This window comes from Alligator mississippiensis, chromosome 2 (genome assembly GCF_030867095.1).
Source record: "Alligator mississippiensis isolate rAllMis1 chromosome 2, rAllMis1, whole genome shotgun sequence".
Lineage (NCBI taxonomy): Eukaryota > Metazoa > Chordata > Crocodylia > Alligatoridae > Alligator > Alligator mississippiensis.
Genome location: NC_081825.1, coordinates 96,001,174 through 96,013,504, shown reverse-complemented (window position 1 = coordinate 96,013,504; position 12,331 = coordinate 96,001,174). Strand labels below are relative to the sequence as shown.

Below are 12,331 nucleotides of genomic sequence, written 5' to 3'. Positions count from 1 at the left end.
TAATACTATATGGCATACCATATTTCTTACTTAAGTGTAGTTGCTTTTTATCATGAGAATGCTGGCATGTTGTTTGGCTGATATTAACAAAACATACCTTTATGCTATTTTCTGCCAAAGAACCCTCCCCACTTAAATATAGGACTATGGTCAGACACCAATTTGAAATAAATCAAAGCAGCATGCTAATACTTTAAAACAAATTCTTGCTTATATTAATTTCATCATTGTGAAAGGCAGAAATGCCGAAATGGAGAGTTGAATTCTGAAGAATAGACCCCAATACCCTAATGCTGTCACAAGAAGTTGGAAATGTGTATGAAATAATAAGTCTGTATATTGAAGAATCTATTTGGTTTAGTCTGAACTTTTAAAATAATGCATCTAATTAGGTTTCTCATCTGCAGCCTGAAGCATCAGTTATGTGTCTGTCTTAACCACCCTCTCTCTGTCCTTGTCCACAGGTTAAGGTATTGCACAATCAGCTCGTTTTGTTCCACAATGCCATTGCAGCGTACTTCGCTGGGAATCAGAAGCAGCTTGAACAGACGCTTAAACAGTTCCACATCAAATTGAAAACTCCTGGAGTAGATGCTCCATCTTGGCTTGAAGAACAGTAATCAATACAGAGAAGAGGACCCATTGTTAACCTAGAATCTGTATATCTAATAAGAATTAAGAGGTTGGGGTTGAAGGATGGTTGTAGTGATTCTTGCACAAATAGCTTTAATTTTCTTCCCTTTTGTAATACTGTAAAATTGAATTTGGTGGGAATGTGGGTGGCTTTAAGGTAACCAAACATATAATTTCTGTCATTTCAAATTTAGAGCACTCCTTTTTGTATGTGAGTGTCGATGGCTATTTCTGTAATTCAGAAAAAAAAATCTAATATAGATTTGCACTGACAAGATGTTTGTGGTTTCTGGTCATTGTGGTGGCTAGTCAAAATATTTCCAAAGGGAGGTTTACATGATTTGTACCAACATCTGATATTTTGTATATGAATATAGAAAACACCTTTAATGATTCATTTTCATGTAATTGTGTTTTAAAAAGGAGAGAGTAAAAAGAATATTTTGCAGATTAATAATATAAAGCCTTTGTGCAGTACCTGCAGAGAGGCAACAGCTGTACTAGATGGCTGGCTGACTCATGGAATTGCAGCAAATACCTTTTTAAAAGGTGAATCTGTATTTTTCCATTGTATGTTAAAAACAAAAACACTAAGGAAGTGAGAATCACTGTCAGTCTGAAGCTTCTAAGCACACATTTTAGCTTTGTCTCAAGTGGTTTGCTAGGTAAAGCCAACCATTTGCTGTACTAATTTCATTTTTAAACGTTACTTTCTGTATGATACAAATACCATAATAGCCTTAAATCACAGGTATGTGCCTTTTTATAAGATACTACTTTCAACCAGTGTATGTGATTCACAGCACAGCCCTGTTGAGACAGGGGTTTGTCTCTGTTCCCAACAAGGAAAAAGAACTGCATAAATGCTATGTTTCTTTGAACACTTTAGACCAAGTGAAAACTTTCAGTAACCTTTATGGAGTGATGTGTGTTTTGAGAGAGAGGGGGCCAGTATGATTTTCAACTGCAGAGCATGCTTTAGCAACAGGGATAATGTGGATGATGTATTTGTTTCATTTCTCCATCAGTGATATAATTGTTTAGTGTAAAGTTCTCTATATTAATTTTATCATAGGCATTTTAAATTCAACATATTGGAGTCCTCATTTGCACAAGTTCCATTGCTTTGTGTTCTGTTAAGTAAAATGAAGTACTTAAGGTATGTTATTTACAGCTATGTGGATTGTATGATTTATGTACTGTATGTTTAAATGCATTTCAGTTGATGTTTCTTAAAATGGTTTTTCAGTGCTTAACATAATGTAATGTACCTGTAAATCAAACATTTTTAATCATTCCTCATTAAATTCATAGTCTGACAGAGCCTTCCTTATTTTCCTGTTCTGTCAGAATTTCTCTTGTAATAGCTGATTTACATTCCCCAGAATGTATCTCTGTTGTGAATTTCGTATTCATATTAAAGGTGTTTGCTGCAGTATTTTTTTCCTTGATGTTTATGGTTAAAAATAGAATTCAGCTCTAATGCACCATAATGAAACCTTTGTAAACCACTAAATGAACACGACGCTTAAGTGGCAGAAATCAGCACTAGCTACATAGTGCTGATTTCTGACCCACCTCACAGTGAGTTCACAGTAAGTGTATTTTGAATTTTAAATATGAACAAAAGTGAAACAAATCAATTGATATTAAGGATGAATGTTAGCTACTGCTCTTGAGTAACAGATTGTTTGTTGTTATTTTTATGAGGTCCACAATGTCTAACATTTTTGGATTTTTGTGTGTATGTGTGCGCCTCTTTAGCAAAAAAGCTTCAGTAAAAAGCTGCAACAAATAGACTCCTGAAAAATGCATGTTAGTTCATTCTCCTTCTCCAAGTTGGCTGCTGGAGGCTGAAACTCTTTGCTTTGCATATGATAGTCTCTGCACTGGAGGAAATGATCTGGTAAAAATAGCAAATACAAATGTGCACTTGTAATTTCCCATTATAGGAATTGCAGTTTTAGAATTATATGGCCCATAATAATTGGAAAACATCAAATTTGGCTTAATCTTCTAGGCAATAAAATATTTTTAAGTTGGACTCCAAAAGTTCCAGATTTTCATTGTTTACCACCCCCTACCCCAACAGAAGGGATCACTGAGTCTGTTGGAAATGGGTGCTGTAAAACCTTGAGGGTGTTCTTTTGATCTCAGGCTTTGAAAACAGGTCAGTACCGTGACCATGCACTCTTAGGATGAACACAAAGGCAACACCATCATCTGAAAGGGCCCTTTAGATGGAACCACTTAAGCTCTGTGAGGATGTGCATACATCCCAATATAGTACTATGCCCTGCCTTGTGGTTTGATTCCTGCTCAACTCCTCATGCTCTGTTGCTACTCTTAAGTCTTCATTTATTATGGAAGAAAATTGGCTTCTGAGCAAAGCACAAGTATTGATAGCTCTTAACTTCCTTTGTTGTGAGAATTTTTTGTAAAAATGGATCAGGAGTGAATTAGGTGAGTCAGTGTAGCAGGGGCTTAGCTCTTTTTTCCACATTTCCTATACAATCCTAAAAACCTTTTTTCAAAGTTTCTCACAAAACAGCAAGTACAGGATCTGTATGGTGAACTGTTGGTACCTGCATGGCTATACGACTGCTGTTTGAATAGACTGCTCATATTTGGATGTGGAACACGAGCACGCCTGAAAAGTCACTGTATAGTTGATTGACCTATGCAAATTTGTTGGTTCAACAGGAACTAGTGCAAGTGTCAAGTACAAATGCATGTGTTGTAAAGCTGGATTTGAATTAAGCCCCATATTAACTATGTTCATCAAAAAAAATAAGTGCTACAATAATTGCCTGCAAAAAACCTTACTCTTGAAGGAAAGAAAGAATGAACGAACACAAGTTACAAAGTCAAGAACTCAAAAGTTATGAAATACCAGAATTAAGATTGCCTGTGAATGCTTAATTTGCCCCTCCTGCTGTGTCTGTGTGCATGCATCATGAAATAGTCTATTTGTACAATCAAACTAGTGGTGCAGTCTTTTTGTTTCAAAAATTATAATTTTGAAACAAAGTGAATTTGATTTTAAACATTTCTAGTGTTGCAAGGAAGATTGAGCATGCAGAATTTCAGCCTAGGCTTTGTGCATCTGCAGTGCAAAACACACAGAAAGGGAATTTGTAATCGAGATTTCTACTCCTTTTTGTTCAAGTGGTGCGAGTAGCTTTAGTTTTAATTAGTGAAACTTAAATAAGCCACATTGTTCAGTTTGATCATTAAATTATACTGATCAGTTGAATGCATTAGAAGCCTTTGTGTTCTTAAAAAAAGCTACATTTAAAATAATGAAGGATTTTTTTCCTCCTGTGAGATAATGGGCAATGCGTTAAAATAAACACCAGCTGTGGAAACTTCCTGCATGTGTTCTATAAAGATGTCCTCAAACAGCAGCATTTAATTTTTATGACATACCATCCTGTTTACAAAGCAAGTTTCATTTAATACCTTCATTTTAATTTTAGAAGTGGTTAATACCACTACCTGTTGTTTAAACTTTTTCATCCTTTTCATAATAAAACTCTGTCTGCAGTTTCATTTTGCCAAACTTGAACAATTTGGGCTGAAATTTCAGAAAAGTGTTCCTTTAAGGAAGACATTAGAACATCACTCTGGAAGGTTTAGGGCTTATCTTGAAGCACACCTGCCAAAAAAGTTGGCCACTGCTGCTAATAGAGTATTCTGGAATGAGGCTTCATCTGTCTCAAGCTGTTCCATTGTAGAGCTGCAGATGCATAGAGCCTGGGATGAAACCCTGCCTGACGCATCTTTAGTTGTGATATTTTATAAGTACTTACTTTCCATTTGGTTTTAGAGTTCTAAGCACTTAAAAGTTTTGGCCCATGGGCCGGATCTGGTCTGTGGACTTGTCACCCGGTCTACACGATACTTGGAGGAGCTAGGGATTTGGGGGTGGGATGAGCAGGAGCAGGGCCCACTGCAGAATTCCAGGGTACACAGGCCCATTGGGGATGCATTTCAGTAGTGGCAAGGTGCATGATGGCTACATTCATTCTTGTGACTCTCAGCCAATACAGGGTGCTCGCCCTACTGCCAGCGGTGGGATTGGAACTGGCCTGTGAGGAGCACCATGGGCTAGATCTGGTCCTAGGGGTGGGGTGGTCGATATTCCAATTTAAATAATTTGCTTCTGCAAACAACCTTGCTACCAATTAGTATACCCTGGGGGTAATGGTATGTAGTTTTGTTACAAAAAGGGGTCAGGGACAAGTAACAAATGATGTTCCTGATGTTTCTTTGACTTTTAATGACCTAAACTTGGAGTGGACACCTGGATTTTAGTGTAGATGAAACCATAATTAACAACTCTTTTTGGAGCAAGTAAATTGCTTGTAGATTTGGAGCTGCAAATGTCATATCTTGACCTAACTGACCTCTAAATATTAAAATATCACTTTGCTTTATTGAATCAAAAGTCCACTTTTATAAGTTATTAATTTTATGTTTTATCAGCTTTGTCAGGGGTCTGAAGAAATCTGTTATACTATCCTAACTGTACCACTCTGTGCTTTTTTTTTTTTTTTTTAATGGAAAGCAACTAAAGCTACTAGAAACTGTGTACTGTTAAGGTTCTGGCAAAAACCCACAGGGCAAGAAAAAGATCAGAGCTTAAACTCAACATCCGGACTGGCTTTCTACCCCAACTTGCCCCGTTGGGGTTTTTTTCAGTTAATACAATGACATAATGCAAGTCTCTGGGGCTGGCTTGCATTTTCAATCTTTTGAGTGAATATTTGTGCTCATGACTGGCAGCAGTTAAAATAAGTCTTTTTAGTTCCAACACAAGCAGCTACAGTGTAAGCTGTACAACACTTCCTTGCTTGTGACCTCAACTGTGACCTCATACTCTTGGAATGTCCATGCTGGCTCAAATTTGAGTCTGTCCTCTCCAACTATTGCTACTAGTGCCGAATTTTATGCTGTGTTGTGTGATATGGATTGCTGTTAACTAGCCCTGAACTATTTCCACTGAATTAATTGAGAACTAAAACTAACTGAATTCTGAATCTTCCTCTGTGTAATAGGGTATTTTAAATAGGATTTAATTTAAGTGGCTCTATCTAATGCGTGTACCATCTTGTCAGCTCAGTAAATGGAAGACATACTCAGCCACAGAATGGATATCCTGCTTTTGCCTACATTATATTATAAGTTTCTCTGTTGACCTCAACCTCATCAAAATACAACTACGGGTTAAGAAAGCCCAGACCCCGAGCCTGTTCAGTCCTAGACCTTTCTGCTGTGTCTTTCATGAGGATGACAAGTGGCCAGCAGTCAAGTTGCCAACTGTGTTTTGTCTAGGTTTGCAATCCTGCAAGAGGCAAGAACTTCTTAGGGTGATGCCTTTTATTAGACCAACAAAGATATCACCTTGAGAAATCCCTACCTCTTGCATAATTCCTGGATCTTCACAGCTACAAAATGTTCACTCCTGTAAAACAGTTATTCACTGTGTAACTTGGTGGGCATTCATAGACTTACTTTACTCAGAACCATAGGTCCCTCCTGATAGAGGCCAGTGCTGTCTGAAAACGGGTAGGAAAACTAACGGTATGTATATATGTAGAGTCCGTTATCAAAAACAAGCTATCTCTCTGTCATTCCCATGGCTGTCTAGTTATTTAGATTGCAAGCTCTTTGGGTCAGGAATGGTCTCTTTGGGACAGTACTTTATAGAAGTGCCCAACAGTGGCCCTGAATCAGTCCCTAGGCACCACCACAAAACAAATAATACAGGTTTCCCTCACTTTATGCGGGTTCTGCATGTGCAAATTTGCTCTTACACGATGGCCCTTTTTATACCAAAAATGTGTTATATGTGAAGTAAATTCACTCTTATGCGATTGGTGTGGTGGAAGCCTGCAGTCAGCTGCTTTGCGCGGTGCATTGTGGGAGTGATGCGCACCCAAATATAGTCTCCTGTGTGGATCTATGCTCCTCGCTCATTGTCTGCGAGGTGTTTTTGCAGTTGCCATCCCCATTATGGTAACATTCACCACCACCCTGTGCTTGTGTGTACTGTCTGCTGTCGGTGAGCACCAAAATTGTCTTGTAAAAGTGGTAGAAATGGCTCTGGTCAATACAGTCGAGTACAACGTATCCCTATTTGTTACATTGTAAAGTGGGTTCCCTTTATGCAAATTTGAGTTATGTGCCATTTTCCAGGAGCACACATACAGCATAAAGTGAGGGAAACCTGTATTCAGACAACAGACTTACTGTATCTGATATAAAGTGCAATAGAAGTGACTTCCACTGTCCCAGCATCTTGAATAAATATGAAGTCCAAGTCATGATTCCAAGTGTGTTCAGTAGGATATTGATGTGAGTAAAATTATTCATTTTCACAGAAACAGAGTGGTCATCTAGCTCAATCCCTGTAAAGATAAAGGATTTGCTGTTGCAAAGTCATCCCAAATATCTATACAACCTCGAGCAAAGAAGATTCCACAACTTCCTTTAGCATTTTACAGTTGGGCAGCTTTTTGCCTTGATTTGATCTAAATCTGCCAGGCTATAGTTTTAGATACCTTTGCATCTTTTTATGCCCTTGGTAACAAGGGAAAACCCATTTTCTTTATGGTAGCCTTTATAGCTGAACTGTACTGCCATGTCCCCAACCCCTCCTCCTTTAATCTTTTGTTCTGGATTAGACAGCCCTTGTACCTTCAAACTTTCCTTTTGCCGCTTGCATTCCAGCCCTTTTGTATCTGATTGCTTCTGGATCCTCTCCAATATCTGTGTCCTCCAGCTTAGGCCTAGCCTGAACTGAGTAGAAAGGTTCTATCATGTCTTCCAATTTTTCAAGATTTTTTTTAACCCCATCCTCCAATGTGTTTGCAGCTCCTCTTGGCGTTGTGTTGTCTGTACATGTGATCAGTACATTCTCTTCCAACTACTAAATCATTAATAAAAATGTTAAGTGTTTTGGCCCTAAAACATACCTTTGCAAAATTCCATTATGGGCTTCTAGCCAGTTTGGCATTTTTGCATTAATAATTACTTTGTAGCTGTGGTTATTCACCTAAACTATATATCAATCAAATGGTAATTTCATCTAGCCCATGTTTCTCCAGCTTGCCTACAAAACTGGTACATGAAACCATCAAAAGCATTACCAAAGTCTAGACATATTGCATTCAAAGCATTCCCCTTCTCCACCAAATTAGCTAACCTGTCAAAGTTTGTAAAGTTTATCATGATTTATTAAAAATCGGTGTAGGCTACTAATGATCATCCCTTCATCTTGACAGTTTTGAATGTTTGTTTTATTGCTTGCTCAAGGGACTTCCCAGGTATTGAAGTCAGGCTGACCAGTCTTACAACTCTCTGGATCTTCTTTTAAAGTTAGGAACTCTGTTAGCCCTTCTCCATCCCCTGTGACTGCCTATTATCCATAAGGTAACAGAGGGGTTCTGAGACTTCCTCAGTCGATTTCTATTGTAACCTGGAGCAGATTCCATTAGGCCCTGCTAAAATAAGTCATTTAAATTAGCCAAAGGTTTTCTGGTGCATTCTTTACTCATGATCAGTCCCTTCCCCTTGTTTGTGAATTCTGCTAGTCACTTCGTTGCAGGATTATGTTTTGTTTTGTTGGTTTTTTGTGATGAACAAAGGAAAATAGACATTGAGCATTATCCAAGCCAGAGAGCGCCGTTCTGCTGATACCACCTTCCCGCTTGCCTGACATAGTAATTTTGGCCTGGCCTGTTCTCTTCTACAAAGAAAAGCAATGTGAATACAAATGACACCTCAACTTCCTTTATTCCCATTGTGGTGATTCTTGTCAGTATCACTGGTGTCTACAGGGATGAGTGGCCTGAAGGCCTCACGAGTCTCAGAAATCTGTCATATTCTGAATTCAAGCTCTGACCATGCAGCACACCCCTCTCAGGATTTCTAAACTGATAGCAGATGGGTGCCTCAGGCGGCCCCCTCAGTAGGAAGTCCCTGCCCCTCCTCCACGTCCAGTTAGCATTCTACAATTGCCATATCCCGTTCCTTGGCTATTTGATTCCTGCCTTCTGGTCAAGAGGATATATTTCTCACCTTTTCTCCAGCCTCACCAAGGCTGAGTACAACGAGAGAATGACGTCCCAGGATTTGCTTGAGAAGCATCTATGGATGCGAGCCAGCGTTTTGCTCGCTTTACTAGCTGCGGCATCTCACTGAAGGCTCATGTTCATCTTGTGGTCAACCATGACCCCCAAGTCCCTTTCATCTGTAGTGCTAACCAGCGTAGCACTACCGAGCCTATAAGCATGCTGCAAGTTTTTCCTCCCAAGGTGGAGAACCTTGCATTTTTCGGAGTTGAATACTGTCAGGTTTTCATCTGCCCATTTTCATGAGCCTGTCAAGATCCACCTGGATCACCTTCCTGTCCTCAGGTGTGGATGCTTTACCCCAGGGTTTGGTGTCATCGGCAAACTTGGTCAGTCCACTTCTGACACCAATGTCCACATCGTTAATAAAGATGTTAAATAGTATAGGCCCTAGGACGGTCTTGAGGGACCCCACTGGTCACAGTGCACCAAAACGATTTGCTCCCATTGACCACTACCCTCTGGGTCCTTCTGCAGAGCCAATTCCCCAACCAGCAGATCGTGGTGAGGTCAAGGCCGCAGTTAGCTAGTTTAGCCAAGAGGTGATCGTGGGATACCAGATCGAAGGCTTTTTTAAAGTCAAGATATACAACGTTGATCTCTTCCCCCTTGTCCAGGTGATAAGTCACCTGGTCATGACAGGAAATGAGATTGGTCAAGCAAGACCGACCCGCGACAAACCCATGCTTGGACCACGCTTCCCCGGCATGCCAAAAAGAGCTCCAGGGGAGAAAACTGGAGTGGCACACTGGTTCTAGGGTCCGGGGAACATGTGCCTTGGTAGCCATTGCTGATAGCCTAGAGGAAGCCCACACGGTTTAAAAGGAGGACGCTGAGAGAAGTTTGGCATTTGGTGTCCAGGGGAACAAAGACGGTGCAGCAGAACTGGAAGAGGACACCGCCACACCAGAGATTTGGCCAACTGAAACCTTTTGGGACACCAGCATACTGTAACCACGAGTGAACAAGCAACCCAACCCATTGAGCATGATAAGAAGCACCGCATGGTGGGGTAGTGGTGGGTGGATCCACAAGTCGGACGGAAGGGGACACACAGACAGAGTGTCCAGGGAAAAGGTCGTTGATCCCACCAAGAATAGGGCATGTACTGACCCCAGAGACAGGGTTAGCCTCAAGGGACCATGAGATAGCTCAGGAAAAGGAGGGATTTGCCTGGATGGACTGAATAAACATTCACCAGGTTCGAATCAGCTAGAGGGAGCTGAGCCAGACCTTTGAACCTGAAGGCCAAGTTTTTTTCTTCCAAAAAATGTAATACAAACAAGGGAGCAAGAGCCTGTTTTTTTGTTTTTGTTTTTTATTAGTTAGCACTCCCAGGCAAGGGGAGACATAGCAGAGGAAAGTTAGATCCCCTGTGCATCTGAGTTACAGTTAATTAGGTTATAGGACATATGCCTGGGATCTATAGAGCAGCCTAGTTGAGGATCTTGGAGACCGGCAGGGTGAGATTTCACCACCCAAGATCTGCCAACCCCAGGGAGAAGGAAGGTGACCCCAGACTAGACTGGAACATCAAAGAGAGAGACCTGTCTAGATGGGATGGCTATCAACCTGTTATAGAGTCAGTAACCAAACCGGGCTAGGAAGAAGCTGAGATCCAGTGACTCACTCTTGTTGTCAGCAGACAAGTATGACTTGTCACCTGAGAGGAAAGGGGCAGGGTGTAGGGGTGGTGGAGCCTGGAAGACTAACCCTCCTTAGTCCGACCAACACTCTAGACACCATCCATCCTCCCAAAGTATAGCATAACATCAAGACGTGACAGGAGAAAGGGAGTGAAGATGAGGCCAGAGGTCCCGGTGATCATAACGGGACAAAGGGGTGGCGAGTGGACCCACATGCTCACAAGCCCATTTAAAGCTCGCTGGCGCTTTAGGATTGTCAATGCAGGGACTTGGTTCTGTGCAATTCCTTATGTAGAAATTTTATTTATTCTTGACTAAATGTGTCTACACAGTTATTGATATAATATTGCAGTAAGTTTCATAGTTGGTAGGATCAGAAGGGACCTGAGCAGATCATCAAGTCCAACCCCCTGCCACAGCAGGAAAAAAGTACTGGGGTCAAATGACCCCAGCAAGGTGTTCGTCTAATCTCCTCTTAAAGACCCCCGGGGTAGGAGCCAGCACCACTTTGCTTGGAAGTTGTTTCCAGATCCTAGCCGCCCTAACTGTGAAGTAGCGCCTCCTGATGTCTAGTCTGAATCTACCCTCTGCCAGCTTGTGACTGTTATTTCTAGTCACTCCTGGTAGTGCTCGGGGGAACAGGGACTCCCTCAATGCCTACTGGTCCCCTCTGACTAGTTTGTAACAGGCCATTAGATCCCCCCTCAGCCTTCTCGTGTGGAGGCTGAACAGGTTCAGGTCCCTTAGCCTCTCCTCGTAGGGCCTGCCCTGCTGCCCCCTGATCGTGCGGGTAGCCCTCCTCTGGACCCCCTAAATGCTGTTCACATCCCTCCTGAAGTGCGGCGCCCAGAACTGGATGCAGTACTCCAACTGTGGCCTGACCAATGTTGCATAGAGGGGGAGGATCACCTCCTTGGACCTGCTCGAGATGCATCTGTGGATGAATGACAAGGTGTGGCTGGCCTTCCTGACCGCTTCTCCACACTGTCGGCCCATGTTCATTCTGGCATCAATAACGATTCCAAGATTCTTTTCTGCCTCTGCACTGACAAGAAGGGAGTTCCCCAGCCTGTAGGTATGCTGCTGGTTCTTCCCCCACAGATGCAGCACCTTGCACTTGTCAGTGTTGAAACCCATCCTGTTCTTATCCACCCACCCCTGTAACCTGTCTAGGCCCAATTGCAGCCTATTCCTCCCTTCTAGCGTGCCCACATCCCCCCCAACCTTAGTGTCGTCAGCAAATTTGAACAGGGTGCTTTTTACCCCCTCGTCCAAGTCACTGATGAAAATGTTGAACAGGGCGGGTCTGAGGACCGAGCCCTGGGGGACCCTTCTGCCAACATCAATCCAGGTCGAAAATGACCCACTTATAAGCATTTAACGTGCCCTTATTGTCCTTTCTCCCAACCAAGATTGGGTACTGGAATTTCCTATTTCAGTAAGAATTGGACACAGTGTGATCTTAACCTATTTCTGGTCATTCCTTTGTGTATTCATTCACATGCCTGCTTTGCCTACCTGCTTTCAGATGGTGTTGGTCTCTGGGATCATGAGTATGACTCAGTGTGGGAGGGGATACTTTGATATATGAGTGGGAAAGGTGATGCTTATCTAGAAATAAGTAAGAAGTTGTCAAAAATTCTCCAGAAATTCATTACTTTCTAAGTCGGGTTTGTTTATATGGGGCTTTTATCCTGTTTCTACATAACTAGTTACAGTGATATCTCTGTCTGTGTTAGTCGCTTATTAAATGTAGTCAGTTTTTCCTGATACATTTTCTCCCATGACAGACCTTAGCCGGAAGAAGAGTGATAGAAGTGACTGCCACGGGTGGGATCAAATAACAAATGAAACAACAATAATGCTGCCCCCACAATGGAGGTTATTTAGAGGGAGGCCTTAACCCCACAGTGA

General features: G+C 41.7%; 1 protein-coding gene across 15 annotated transcripts in view; it reads left to right on the top strand.

Moving 5' to 3' along the window:
* ARFIP1 (ADP ribosylation factor interacting protein 1) overlaps window positions 1–2,071 on the top strand; it is an 86,868-nt gene extending 84,797 nt beyond the window's left edge. For all 15 annotated transcript variants that reach the window (XM_059721973.1, XM_059721969.1, XM_059721967.1 and 12 more), the window contains one exon: window positions 465–2,071. In XM_059721973.1, the coding sequence (XP_059577956.1) occupies window positions 465–620 (156 nt within the window). In that variant the 3' untranslated portion in view covers window positions 621–2,071. The remainder of the gene's footprint in view (window positions 1–464) is intronic.
* Window positions 2,072–12,331: the final 10,260 nt, after the last annotated feature.